General features: G+C 37.7%; 1 protein-coding gene across 1 annotated transcript in view; it reads right to left on the bottom strand.

Annotated features, from left to right (window-relative positions):
• ATRNL1 (attractin like 1) overlaps window positions 1-15623 on the bottom strand; it is a 794298-nt gene that overhangs the window by 123418 nt on the left and 655257 nt on the right. The window contains exon 28 of the mRNA XM_040255081.1: window positions 5701-5815. Coding sequence (XP_040111015.1) covers window positions 5701-5815 — 115 coding nt within the window. The remainder of the gene's footprint in view (window positions 1-5700; window positions 5816-15623) is intronic.

The following is a 15623-nucleotide window of genomic DNA, read 5'->3' as shown; positions in this document are numbered from 1 at the left end:
TGAACTCCGGGAGTTGGTGATGGACAGGGAGGCCTGGTGTGCTGCGATTCATGGGGTCGCAAAGAGTCGGACACGACTGAGCGACTGAACTGAACTCAACTAGTATTCTTGCCTGGAGAATGCCATGGACAGAGGAGACTGGAGGGCTATGTCCATGGGGTTGCAAAGAGCCGAAGATGACTGAAGCTACTGACAGTTTCACTTCACAATGTGTATGTTATTTTTTTAGTGCAACGATTGGTGCTACTTTTTTCCCTAACACATAATATATGGAATATAGTTTCTTAACTGATCTTGAGCAGCTGGAAAGGCAAGGTAAGCTACTCCTCAGAAACAATTTATTGCTCTTGTTACCCCAAACTGGCATGACTTAGCATAATGGATAGTAGAACTGTACAACAGGAGTGGAGTGAAACCCATCCTAGGAATCAAGCCCAATCCAGTCATTTCATACATGTAAAAATACGACCCAGAAATCAAAAGACTTGGCCACCCAGTTAGCTGGTGGCAGAGCTGGATCTGGACTTTGGGTGGGACTTGTGACTCCAAGTCCATTAACTCACACATATGAACCAAAGTTGTGGTCCTAATACTGCAGGCCCCATGTTGTTACTACAAAATGGAGTCATATTTTCATTAGCAGATAGGTTGCGGCATGTACATATTTGCATTCTATCAAATTCCTATAGTTAAGTCACCAGGAAGGAGAAGTCTACCTTTCTTGTGCCTTAAACCCAATGCTTAGCAGAACCCTCCAGGTCCTTCCTCCTTCATCTGGATATAAAGCTTTTTCCAGAAGAAGAGCAATTGAGAATCCCACTGTATCTTTATCCAGAGAAACACACTGATAAGGTAGAGTCTTGCCTGCTGAAGATCTAGGTGGCCTTGAATTCGACTTCAGGTTTACTCACCCACTGGCTGTATTGGCCCCTGGATGAGTCATTTAATCTCTCTTGAGTTTAAGGATATGTATTTTTTTAATTTGTAAGTCAAGTAAGTAAGTAAAGTCACTCAGTCGTGTCCGACTCTTTGTGACCCCATGGACTGCAGCCCACCAGGCTCCTCAGTCCATGGGATTCTCCAGGCAAGAACACTGGAGTGGGTCACCATTTCCTTCTCCAAATTAATTTGTAAAAGTTAATTAATTAATTTGTAAAAGTGGGATAATAATAGCTACTTCTCAGGTTCATTAAGAGGATTAAATGAATTAGTGTATATAAAGGACCTGCTTCAGTGCTCTCTTCCCTCTTGTTCTGCTTTTTGTTATCCTTTCTTTTCATTTGATCAAACCAAAGTTCTCTTCTTGTCATTACTACCCATGACACTGTGGGTAGACTGTCATTTTAAACATTGTACTATATTTCTAGATTTTTCAAAATAATCTGGTCAGCCTGCCAAAACTTCAAAGCCTAAAGGGAAAAGAATTTCAAACCCTTAGAACTTCCAGTAGCTTTCATTTTGTTTGTTTTGCCAAACATGAAGCCAGATCAGGGCAAAATTCTACATTTTAAGTTAAGCACCTAACTCCTTTCAGGCAGTGGACATTTGGGCCACCAGATTTTTAATCCAGTGATAAAAGTTAATCTGCTTCATATTAGTAAGAATCCATAAACTATGAAATCCATCATCTTCCATCACAAAGTGACAGCAATCATGATCGTTTTCAATTTATGCTTTTGAAGAGCTCTATTTACTCTGTCCACATTTCATCCTAATGTAACTCTAAAATGCGTGGGGACCTTACTCTCCAAGGTGACGGGTGATATGCTTGGTTGTTCAGTGCTCTGCAGCAGGGTTACTTGATATGCCCTGCTTTCATGGGGACGTCAGCCTTTCAACCACTCTGAGGTCAAGAGAAAGTGCCTGTGTACATATGTCCACAGCAGAAATCCTGCTTTAGCCCAAGAGAGTCTGGCGTGGTTGGCAGTGGTGGTTCATAGGAAATACAAGGATGAAGCAGCAGGTTTACAGAGATAGGGAGCAGGGAACCTAATTAGCCCAGCACCTGGAGTGCCAAAAAGTCTATTTAGTATTTTTTGCTTTTCTTCTTCTAAGCTACTTAGACGGAGAATTGCTCATAAACATCTACATGCATTATATGGAGAAAAAAAAAAAAAAGACAACTGAATGGAGTAATCTGAAGGATGAATCTGCAGTTTCTCTTCTGACCTCTGCTAAGATGAGCCATAGAAGGGACTCCATGCATTTTAGACAGATGCTAAAAGGGCCATGTTTAGTATTACTTGCTAAATAATACTGGAATAATATCTGCTGGTAGAAAGAGCATAAAGTCCAAAGACAAGGCCATGCTTTGAATTAAAAAACAAAACAAAACAAAAAAAAACCACTAGTTGCTACTTAAAAGAGACGGCCAGAACTAACCCTTGCTTTTTTTTCCAAATCACTTATTTGTTAGTGCTGACATGTAGGCTCTGAGAGAAAGCCACCATGCTCACAGGATGCTTCCGCCTTCTCCATATCCTCAAACTCATTCTTCTCTTAAATGCTTTTATTCATGGTAATGAAGAGTGCATTATGAAAAGCATTTGACATTTAGGAAGCTATGTTTCAGAAAAGGGCCTGATTAAAAAATTAGAAATTGTACAAAGTACTGCAAGAGGACTTTTAATCGAGTAATTAATGTTTATTCATCACTGAATAGATACGTTCACATTAGGAGACATAAACAGCCCAAGAGCCAAGAGAAGACTCTGGGAACCCTGTCCTTTACACAGTGGGAATGGGGTTTGTCCATGAGGCTCCTCCTCCACTTTCTTCTTAACTCCCTCTCACCTCTAACCCTGCACCAAATGCTGGAGGAGGCTCTTCAGAACATAAGGCTCCTGGTGGTACAATTAGAGAATCAATGAATGGATTCTAGTCCAATCGCTCATTTTATTATTGCTCACTTAGTCTCACTGATAGAAGTGGCTGCTCAAGGTCATGTTTTCCAGGTTTCCTATCATTATTATCAATAATATTTATGAACTGCTTTCTATACACTGTGATAAGCAGAGGCACACATCTTTATCTTCCTGTCAAGATATGAGATGAACCGAACATTAGCAATGAGATAACCAATGTCAACATTTCCCTCTGAAGAGCCAATATGGTGCCTAAACTATCAATGGAATGCATTTCCTCTTAAATACTGGATGATATATGATAAGTTTTCATTGACGAGGTACACACCAAATTATCTCGATGAAAAGGGAAAAAAATAAGTCATTTAGTTCGCATACTGGTGTCAACATTTGCCTTGATTAGAGAAAACGCATATGTGAACATTAGAAAATTTCTATTGACATTGTCATCTTTACCCCTAGAAAGTCAAGAGTTTTTCTTAAAAAACATACTGTTTCCCACATCTTACCATAAAAAATTTCAAACACAGAGAGAAGCGGGAAGAATTTTACAGTGGACTCCAGGATTTACATCACCTCGATTCTACAATTAACATTTCTTTACTTGCTTTATATCTTCCATCTGCTCATCCTACTATCGACCCATTAGTAATATTATGTCTTTTATGCATTTCAAAATAGACTGCAGACAGAAGACAACATTTTATTTTGAAGGAGTAGAATCAATGAGTTTTCTTACTCCTATAGAGTTGGCTAAAAAAATTATTTTTTTTCAAGGAAGAATAAACTCATCCTGAATTGTGCACACAGATATTCAACACAGTTCAATGTATAGTCACTGTAAAGAGTGTGGTAAATTAACTCAAGGTTTTGTCTACTTTTATTAATCCTGTAGATGTTTTCAGTACTCCTCCAAATGTTTGGCTTTGTGAAGACATGGGCTGTAGATTACAGAAAAATAAGCTCTCTCCTATAGATCATAGAAGAAAATTACCTGGAATGTTAGTAATAAATATTTTTGTTTGGTGTTTGGCTCTGTACTCTAATACTTTCTAATTATTCCTTGAGTATAGGAATACAGAGATTTATATACATAAGTTCTTTTCATTTCTAAAGTGAGTTTTATGATACCTATAGCTCATGCTTGTCATAAGGATCAACCATGAAAAATAGGAAAACACTTTGTAAGGAGTAAAGCACTATATGCATCTAATATAGCATTATCATTAGTAATTGCAATGCATCTGCAATAAAACACAGCTGAGGTAATGGTCCCCACTGCTGTTTGGCTTTTTCAAATCAGTCAAATAGATTTCAAAGGTTAAAGGGACAGAGTATTGGCAGTTGCCTTCACTCTGCCTGTCAGTACGTCATCTTGTCAAGGATCTAGAAGAACCTTGGTGTATATGGCAGAGGCTTGTTTTCATTAGTGGAGTGTTTGTTTTGGACATCATCCCATCCTTGAAACAATACTTCCATTAGCTGGGCACAGTACCTATAATTATCCATCTTATCTGACCAGTGCCTAGCTATTCTGTTCACTGCATCCCCTTTACCTTGGTGGGTTCTAAAAGGAGAAAGGGGAGGCACTCAACTCAACACAGGAGAAGGTTTATTTCATTGAATAAAACAACTACTGTGGGGAGAAATTCCTACAACAAGATATCATCAGGTATCATAACTGACAAATTTGGAGGTAATGGAGATCTGCTGCTGCCATATGGAAAAAATTATATTACACGAATATCTTAAAACGTATAAGCTATAAAGTAGGGTAGCTTCCATTTCTGTATCTTGTTGGGCACAAATTGAGAAAGTAAGGAGCAAGGTCAGAGCTAACTAGGGAATTAAGGAAAGAAAAATAAGCAGAGAGATGAGTTCATCATCAACTTCCATTACTGAGAACCTGCCCACATCTCTTGCATTTTATTTTACTCTTAAGGGGAATTGATGAGAAAGATAGATTTGAAATCACTCTTATCCTTAAAAAGCTTCCATTTCACTAAGAGTTGTTTAGAGAAAACAATTGGGAGAAAGAACAATTAGAAACTGTGATCAGAAAGAAGAGGATATGTACAAAGAGAAACATACACACTTTCTGATTTAGGAACAAGTCATACTCAACATTGGGCATGTTTACAATATAGACAATGGTCAAAACAAAGAGAAGATCTCTAAGAGGATACATGGAGTTACTTCAAATTTAAAATATGCTTTTTATGCAGGAAAATGAATATCAGAGGAAAAGGCTGGCTGTGCTCAACTAAAGGAGAGGGTCCCCAGGTCTATGAACTGCACCTGGCTGGTGCTGACAGCAAGAACATATCTTAAATGTTCCAGGATGGATGCATCAAGCTCTTATCCTATGATGCCTCAAAACATTCCAACATGCAAGTGAGTTCCTTAATTAGATTCCATATTTATGAAGCAAGCTTCTAATCGCATTTATAATTTGGCAACCTATATGACACACATACTGGGAGAAAAGTAGCTGCCCAAAAGGGTCAAGAACTTGCTTACCCCGCGAGTGAAAGTACTCATTGTAATTACAATGACTAATTGAAGTGTGTGTGTATATACATACATACATGTGTATATTACATACAAATACACATATATTCAACATGCATTTCTAAGAGAAACACTGGCAAATCTGAATTTATAGCAAGGCAGATAGCTAGATATTTGGATAGAAGTTGTATTCTAATAAAATTTAACCATAATTTGAATTAGAACTTTGCAAATATCTTTATTATGCTATCTGGTAGTGTTGTTTATTTATTCTGTTCCGTCTACATATTTTGCTTAACTTTTGATGGTGCCTCATTCATCTTACCTGACTGCCCAGGGGGAGGGGCACCTGATGGCCCTCGTGGTAGACAAAGAAACACGGTCAGAACTGCAGCTCTGTTCCCAGCACAGGGTTCAATGGCTATTGGTTTGGGTGCTCCCTGAAAAAGAAAACCCATTCTAAATTTGCATTGTTTACACGATACTGTTACTCTACTTTTCTCTTATGCTTCAGGCAGCTAAAATGTACATTCTTAGTTGTTGAAGAGATACCATCTTTCAATTTTTAATAGTTCAATTGAGTATTTTATTATAGTACTATTTTGCTTTTTTTTTTGTAGTGGTGGTCATTTACATTTAGAAAACATTTTTCTTGGGACATGTTAGCATGTGTTTTTGCAATTTTTGAAAAGTACTCATTGCTTTGCTCTATTTTCATCTTTTTTTCTCTAAGAGTTTATTTTTTAGTGAAGTGAGGTTTACAGAAAATTAAGAGGAAGCTATAGATATTTTCTATCTATATTATTTATCTATTATTTTTATATATATCTATATTATTTAACTTATATGCAGAGTATATATATTTCATGAGAAATGCTGGGCTGGAGGAAGCACAAGCTGGAATCAAGACTGCCAGGAGAAATATCAATAACCTCAGATATGCAGATGACACCACCCTTATGGCAGAAAGTGAAGAGGAACTAAAAAGCCTCTTGATGAAAGTGAAAGAGGAGAGTGAAAAAGTTGGCTTAAAGCTCAACATTCAGAAAACTAAGATCATGGCATCCGGTCCCATCACTTCATGGCAAATAGATGGGGAAACAGTGGAAACAGTGGCTGACTTTCTTTTTCTGGGCTCCAAAATCACTGCAGATGGTGATTGCAGCCATGAAATTAAAAGATGCTTGCTCCTTGGAAGGAAAGTTATGACCAACCTAGACAGTATATTAAAAAGCAGAGACATTACTTTGCCAACAAAGATCTGTCTAGTCAAGGCTGTGGTTTTTCCAGGAGTCATGTATGGATGTGAGAGTTGGACTATAATGAAAGCTGAGTGCCGAAGAATTGATGCTTTTGAACTGTGGTGTTGGTGAAGACTCTTGAGACTCCCTTGGACTGCAAGGAGATCCAACCAGTCCATCCTAAAGGAGATTAGTCCTGGATGTTTATTGGAGGGAGTGATGTTGAAACTGAAACTCCAATACTTTGGCCAGCTGATGTGGAGAGCTGACTCATTTGAAAAGACCCTGATGCTGGGAAAGATTGAGGACAGGAGGAGAAGGGGACGGCAGAGGATGAGGTGGTTGGATGGCATCACCAACGCAATGGACATGGGTTTGGGTGGACTCCGGGAGTTGGTGATGGACCAGGAGGCCTGGCATGCTGCAATTCATGTGGTCACAAAGAGCTGGACACGACTGAGCAACTGAACTGAACTGAACGATAGATATTTTCCATAAACCCACTGCCCCCATGCACAGCCTCCCTGATTATTAACATCCCCACTAGAGTAGCACATTTGTAAAAACTGATGAACCTAGAATGACACATCCCTAGCAACCAGAGTCCACAGTTTACATTAGAGTTCACTCTTGGTGTTGTATATTCCATGGGCTTGGACAGACATACAATGACATATATTCATCACTACAGTATCATATAGAATAGTTTTGTGTGCTCAGTTGCTTCAGTCTTGTCCGACTCTTTGCCCGACTGTAGCCCATTAGGCTTGTCCGACTCTTGTCCGACTGTAGCCCATTAGGCTTGTCTGAATCTTGTCCGACTCTTGTCTGACTGTAGCCCATTAGGCTCCTCTGTCTGTGGAATTCATCAGGTAAGAACACTTGCTTGAGTGGGGTGCCATGCCCTCCTCCAGGGGATCTTCCCAACCCAGGGATCAAACCTGTGTCTCCTGCACTGCAGGCAGATTCTTTACTGCTGAGCCACGAGGGAAGCCCATAAAGAAGTTTAACTGCCCTTAAAATCCTTTGTGCTCTCACTGCAACTCCAGGAAATTACTGATCTTTTTATTGTCTCCGTAGGTTTGCCTTTTCCAAAATGTCATATCACATAGTTGAAATCATACAGTATTTAGCTGTTTCATATTGACTTATTTCACTTAAAAATACACATTTAATGTTTGTCTGTGTCTTTTCACTGTTTAGTGCTTCATAATATCCCATTGTCTTGATGTATTATACTTTATTTATCTATTCAACTACTGAAGGACATCTTGATCGCTTCCAAACTTTGGCAATGATGAATAAAGCTGCCCAAAACACCCATGAACAAGCTTTTGTGTGGACATAAATTCTCAACCCCTGTGGGTAAATATTAAGGAGCATGATTACTGGATCACATAGTACCTTGTGTCGTTTAACACTAAATCCTGGCACACTATAGAGGTCAACAGGCTTACATCTAAATAAATAAATGTATTTCAATATATCTGATATTTGATATGTAGTCTGTGAGCTACAAAGTTGTGTAACTTCTGTTGCTTTTTCACAATTGCTTCTTCTCACCAATGATAAAACAGTTTATCTAATCAAATGATCACAATCCAAAATATTGTATCTTTAAAAATATTTTCCCAGTTTTATTGAGACATAATTGACATAGAGCAAGACACATCTTTAATATCATTTCAGTGAAATACATATGTAATAACCACCCATCAATATATTTTTTAATTAATTAATTAACTGTAATTTGGGCTACCCTGGGTCTTTGTTGCTGCTCATGGGCTTCCTCTAGTTGTGGCAAGCAGGGGCTACTCTAGTTGTAGTGTGAAGGCTTCTCATTGTGGTAGCTTCTCATTGCTGGCATCACTAAGCCAGTGCTGCCCCATGGTAAGTGGAATCTTCCTGGATCAGGGATGAAATGCATGTCCCCTGCATTGGCAGGTGGATTGTAAACCACTAGACCACCAGGGAGGTCCCCACCAATGCATTTGTATTAAATAATATAACTTTCAGTTCAGTTCAGTCATTCATTCTTTGCAACCCCATGGACTGCAATACGCCAGGCCTCCTTGTCCATCACCAACTCCTGGAGTTTACTCAAACTCTTGTCCATTGAGTCAGTGATGCCATCCAAACATCTCATCCTCTGTTGTCCCCTTCTCCTCTCGCCTTCAATCTTTCCCAGCATCAGGGTCTTTTCCAATGAGTCAGTTCTTCATATCAGGTGGCCAAAGTATTGGAGTTTCAGCTTCAGCATCAGTCCTTCCAATGAATGTTCAGGAAAGATTTCCTTTAGAATGGACTGGTTGTATCTCATTGCAGTCCAAGGGACTCTCAAGAGTCTTCTCCAACATCAAAGTTCAAAAGCATCAATTCTTTGGCACTCAGCTTTCTTTATAGTCCAACTCTCACATCCATACATGACTACTAGAAAAACCATAGCTTTGACTAGATGGACCTTTGTTGGCAAAGTAATGTCTCTGCTTTTTAATATGCTATAACTTTAGATATAAAATAAAAGAACACATGAAAATGATTACATATGATGCTAGTCCTTTATTAAGTACTTACTATGGATTAGGTGTTCGAAGTACTCTCTATATAGTAATTTATTTAAATCTTACAACTGGATAAGATAAGAACACTGAAGCAAGAGATTTAAAAAACTTGCTTAAATTTACACAACCAGAAAGTAGCAGGGCTGAGATTTAAACACAGGTAGGCTGTCTCCTGAGTCGATGTTCTTTGCAACACAATGCAGTTTATCATATTATGAATGTAGGAAAATTCATGCACCCACACACATAAACATAAACACATGTGTAAGTGCACGTGTGAACACATACAATCCATGCACATACGTATGAACAAAAGCACATACAGAATTTAAGTTTAAGTACAATGCCACCTTTGAAACAACAGGAATGTCATTTTACCTGAGGAATGCTGATTTTGGCTATTTCCATGTGCAGGTGGGACATGCTTGACTTATCAAAGAAACATCTACACATAAAGGCAAAATTAAATAGAAGAAAAAGTACCACTACTTTAATTTTTAGAATAAATGATTTGTTTAGTCTTAGCTATTTCACTTTAAAAGTGCAGGTAAGACATGGTTGACTTATCAAAGTAACATCTATACATAAAGGCAAAATTAAATAGAAGAAAAAAATACCACTGCTTCAGTTTTTAGCACAAATACCTTGTTTAGTCTTTTCTTTTAAACTGATATTTGAGTTGTTCAGAAGAAACACAGACATATGTATTCATCCACCTAGAATATTTTAGAATACTGCCAGTTCCAGAAAGTTTAACGAGGCATTAAAGATAAAATATGTCCCTTTTCATGTAAAACTTAGACTGAAATTTCTGGTGACAATGGTTTTATGTGGTTATAAAGGATTTCCCCTTTATAGTGATATAAATCTCATGTTTTAAAATTATCCTCATACAGATATATTTTGGGAATTTTAGATATAAAGGTGAAAGTGGTCATGGTAATAGAAGAAAAGGGCATAAAACTCTTCCAAGAAAATGCTGTAAGCCATGTTGCAATCCCTGTATCAAGTTACATGTCTATGGTTTTCCCCTTTAAAGCTTATATTTAATTTAACAGACTTATTTTTGAAAATGTTAAGCCAAAATCAGCATAAGTACACAGATATTCTTTGATGATGCAAATATTTAGAGAATAGGCTTGTCATATTCCAAGGATAACAGAAAAATACTATGAATGTTTTGAACCATGTTTCTAGGCTCCTGAAATTTATCCTAATTTAATAAATGCAAAGTATATGTAAAGGTCAATTGGTTAAAATATACTAAGAGAAGACAGAATGAATTCATGTTTAAATGATGGTGATATATTAGAAATACTCAAGTCCCTTTTAATATACCTAAGAAATAATTCATCATTTCCACCATCAGGCAAGGGTTTCTTTGCTATTTTGTTTTAAGCACTCAATGAAAGTGAAAAAGTGAAAGTGTTATTCAATCAGTCGTGTCTGACTCTTTGCAACCTCATGGACTGTAGCCTGCCAGGCTCTCTCCAGGGAATTCCACAAGTAAGAATACTGGAGTGGGTTGCCATTCCCTCCTCCAGGGGATCTTCCTGATCCAGGGTTCGAATTCAGGTCTCCAACATTGCAGGTGGATTCTTTACCATCTGAGCCTCCAGGAAAGCCGTAAGCACTCAATAGCACTACTACTCAAAATATCCAAAGCCACGCTAAACACTTGGTCATAAAACTAAGAATGATTTCACAATTATAACACACACACACACACACACAAAACATCTGGAAACAGTGCTTCTCAGTTTACAAGATTTATAAAAACAAGAAACAATTTGAGACTACATCAGCTGATAAATAGCTAACATTTATTAAGTGCTTACAATATGCCTTGTGCATATTATGTGTTGTCAGCCTACATTTCTGCTGCTTTAAGCACTAGAAGAAAAGGTTTTAAACATCAGACACCAAGACTGAAAGCACCAACTGAGAGAAAAATTAGTAAAAAAAATAAAACAAACAAAAAACAAAAAAACCTGTAAATTTCAAATTGAAAATGGCTTAATTATTTAATACTTTAAAACTTCAGAGAGTCAGCAACAGATAAAAGACAGTGTAATAAAATATCCTGACCGTGGGAAAGTAATTATTTGCACAGAGGCCACTTCTGTAGAATCTTCCTTAAAATAATTCTCTCACTCTTAATTTTACTGCTATTGCACAGAAAACATTCAGAAATTTCATTGTATTGATAGGCTATATGAAAGAAGATTATAATCCTATTTTAAAATCAAATTGGCTTACAACTTTCTCTATTTTTAGCTATAATATTTTCATAAAAGGATATTAGCAAAAATATGGATTATTCATTATGTTTAAAACATTAGTGACTAGCACAGCTCTTTGACACTTCTGGCAGGAATTCATATAATTTAAAAAATTATTTCCTAAGAGTTTGTGGCAAATATTACTTTCAATAAAGTATTTTAAACAAAAAAGAAAAACACTTTATAGCACTTGGGTTTTGCAACAGAAAATAGCAAACCCCCCTGAATGATATTTCTGATACCTTGAGGTTTGTCAGTTGTTTAGCAATAAATACATAGCCATGCATCAAAATCATTTCACAATGACATAACATGTTCACTGAACTGTGCAATTTATCATACATTTTCCATGACTGCCTTTGAAAGAGATAAGGCATGGGTTTGTTTGCCCACAGCACCCAGCAACTGTGATTTACTTCTAGGCATTTTCATATTTGTTGTACCGAAAGAACCAGGCATTAGACCGTGCCAGAAAACATCACTGACAGTTATGTAATTAGCAGTCCTTGTTTATTAAGCACATGGAGCTTTTACAAAAGACTTGTTTTGTTCACAGCAGTTACTTCTGAAACTATTGTACTCATATCTTTAAGTTCTTGCTTTTTTTTTTTTTTGGAGCAATTCTAAAACTCTTTCTGTTTTGAGCTATCAAAGACCAGCAAGTTACCAGAGAAGCTTCTGAAATCATAAGCATTTTCAAGATTACAGTTCTTAAAACTTCCAGTAATATATTCTGAAATGGAAACCACCTTGTGAACCTGGGGTCTTCCTGGAAACCTGCTGCTACAAGAACCCCTGGGTGTTTAGAAGACTTCAGTGGGCAAAAGCTGGCTGCTTGCTCCTTCCTCCAGTGTTTGCTTCTCAAAGAGTGAGTGAAGGAGGAAGTGGGTGACTTATAGAAATCACACTGAAGCCCATCACTGGAAACTAACCCCAGAAGCTGAGGATTTGAGAGAATTATATGTAGCTGATGGAGTAGGAAGTGGCTACCCACTCCAGTATTCTTGTCTGGAGAATCCCATCGACAGAGGAACCTGGCGGACTACAGTCCATGGGGTCGTAAAGAGTCAGACACGACTGAGCATGCCCGCATATATAACTGAATCACTTTACTGTACACCTGAAACACTGTAAATCAACTATACTTCTTTAAAAAAATAAAATAGAAAACAAAAACAAAACTTTTAATACTACCAAAGCAGGGCTTGCCAACTCAAATTACTTCAAGGAACAGCTCACCTTTATTATGTGCTTACGATATGCCTTATGCTATGCCAAATGTTTACATGGGTTTAATCCTATTCCAAGAGGTAGGGGCTATTCCCATTTCATAAATTCTGACACTGAAGCTCGAAGAGTTTATGTAACATAACTAAGGTTGCAGACCTAACAGGTGAACAAGCCAGGATTTGGAAAAATATAGCTATCATCTCACCTTGTATGCCTAACCATTATACACACTGTCTGTAATAGGTAACCTGACTGTCTTAACCTGTAGAGTAAGACAGTTAAAAGTAATGGGCACCACAGTGAACTGGAAAGTACAAGATTTATTTAAAACATTCACCCTCAAAAATTTTGCTGCCAAAAAAAAAGTCTATGTGTTAAAGTGGGCTGAGAGCCATCACTATGTAAAATGGAATTCAAGATGTCACTTCAGAGTTGCCAGGCTCTTGTGTCTACCCATTCACCAAACTTCATCTCTTATTCTGCATAAGCCCCATGTTTTAGTCAATGTAAGTGCTTACTCTTCAATATTCGCACCCAGGGTTTCCAGAATCTGTTCCTTCTTCATTCATAATATTCCTATTGTCCATCCTTCCTATAGATCTCTAACTTTCCTAAAATTATACATCCCTCAGAGACAACTCATGCATGAAGTTTTCCTCTGGTCTGAGGTATATAGTCTCTCCCTCCTTAGTTCTTTAATCGTTATGGCCCTTTTCATTTTCCAAATGACACTTAAGCAAGTGTACTGTCTTCCCACTCGAACAAGCTCCTTGAGGGCAGGTCCAGTTTCTTATTCATGTCTATTGACCTTGTACTCACTTCCTCTCTTTGAAAAGCGTAAGCACAGTGCCTGTGTTACCTTTTGGGGATAGTTGTTTTCCAATCTTATAGTAAAAGACTGATCCCAATCTTAGAAGATTTATAAGATAAATAAGATTTATAATCTTATAACAATCGTAAGATTCTTTTCCCAGTCTTTTAGTAAAAGTATAGGTATTGATGTACATGTTGTATATCTCTATTAGATTCCTGCTTTTCCAAGGCAGATATCAAGTTAGACTTTTTTTTTTGCCTTACCTAAAACCTCCAATGGGGTGGTGGTGGTGGAGTGGGGAATGGGGGGAGGGTTCCCAGTGGCACAGTTGTAAAGAATCCACCTGTCAATGCAGGAGATGTAGGTTAGATCCCTGGGTCAGGAAGATTCTCTGAAGTAGGAAATGGCCACTCATTTCAGTATTCTTGCCTGGGAAATTGCATGGACAGAGGAGCCTGGCAGGCTACAGTCCATGGGCTCGCAAAGAGTTGGACATTACTGAGTGATTAAGCACACACACAGCATCTAACGGAATGCATTTTTACACATGGTAGGTGATGGCACCCCACTCCAGTACTCTTGCCTGGGAAATCCCATGGACGGAGGAGCCTGGTGGGCTGCAGCCCATGGGGTCGCGAAGAGTTGGACACGACTGAGTGACTTCCCTTTCACTTTTCACTTTCATGCATTGGAGAAGGAAATGGCAACCCACTCCAGTGCTCTTGCCTGGAGAATCCCAGGGACGGGGGAGCCTGGTGGGCTGCCGTCTATGGGGTCGCACAGAGTCGGACACGACTGAAGCGACTTAGCAGCAAGTGAATTAGTAAATGAAAGAATACATGGAATCATCACATGGTGAGATAACTGATGGGCATGACTCAGTTTCTATCCAAATCATGAAATACTATTGGGATAAAATAAAACACTGAAAAAGAATATTAGCTAACGTTTACTGAGTACTTACCAGGAGCCAAGAGCTGTGCTAAGCACTATATTTGATTATTGTCTTATTTTCTATTTTATACAGATGAATGAGTTGAAATTCAGAGAAGTCAGACAGCATTCTCAGGGTGACAGAGGATTGGAACCCAGGTCTGTTTAATTATAGTATCTTGACTCTTCACCACTGTATGATACTGTTAAAAAACATAGCTTAAGAAGTCAAGAAGTCTCTCATTCTCTCAGCTTGACTATTAATAGGAGGAATCAACTTAAGATATCATATATAAAAATTATATGTGTGTCTCTGCCCCATTTCTGAGCAGAGCTCAGAACACTTGAGTTCTAGAACCAGTTCTGTCAGTATTTAGTTGTGTGATCCTGGGCATATTACTGAATCCAATTTTCCCAAGTGGAAAATGAACAAGTAGGCTGGATGATTTTAGGGTCTCTTTAATATTCTGTGACTATGATTTATGGTCAACCTTCAGAATGTGTGACATAACAATATCTAACACTTACTCTAAGTACAGTGAAATTTGAAATGTCCAATCTTTAGTAATATTTTCTCCTGTTCAGGTACTTCAATGACACATCTAATTTTTAAAGCACATTATTATACATATGATGAATACATCATATATTACTAAATGGCCACCATCGCATGCCAGAAAAGCAATTAGAAAATTGAATCAAGGAATTAAGGATTAATGTGGATATGTTATACCTGTCAGTGGTAATAAGTGTTTTGACAAGGACAGAATAAAGTCTGACAGTATGCACAAATACTAATCTGATATATGAGTGAAATATTAAAAATGCAAACAACTGCACATTAATCACTCTAACATTTCCCTATTAGAACACTTTTAATGCTATTCTTATCCAAATCCATTTATAAATAAAAATGAGTCTTTCTCAACAGCTTGCACAAGTTGGTATTTGCAGTTTAATGAGTATTTATATTGATATAAAATTTAGCTTTTAGTCACATTAGTAAAATAGAATTAATTTACTGAACATAGATTTAAGTCAGGCTGACGGTCTGGCTCACAACTGATCAACTATGTTGATTCTATAGGATCAACAAACGCCAAGATTCCAGATCTCAGAAACAGATTCTCCAATTTTGTTGTTTAGACTTGAGAGAAAACCAAAAGTAAAAATCATATTCTGTCCTT

The sequence above is a fragment of the Oryx dammah genome, unplaced genomic scaffold (assembly GCF_014754425.2).
Source record: "Oryx dammah isolate SB20612 unplaced genomic scaffold, SCBI_Odam_1.1 HiC_scaffold_14, whole genome shotgun sequence".
NCBI classification, from domain to species: domain Eukaryota; kingdom Metazoa; phylum Chordata; class Mammalia; order Artiodactyla; family Bovidae; genus Oryx; species Oryx dammah.
The sequence above is the reverse complement of the archived record's forward strand: the minus strand, read 5'-3'. Positions and strand labels throughout refer to the sequence as shown.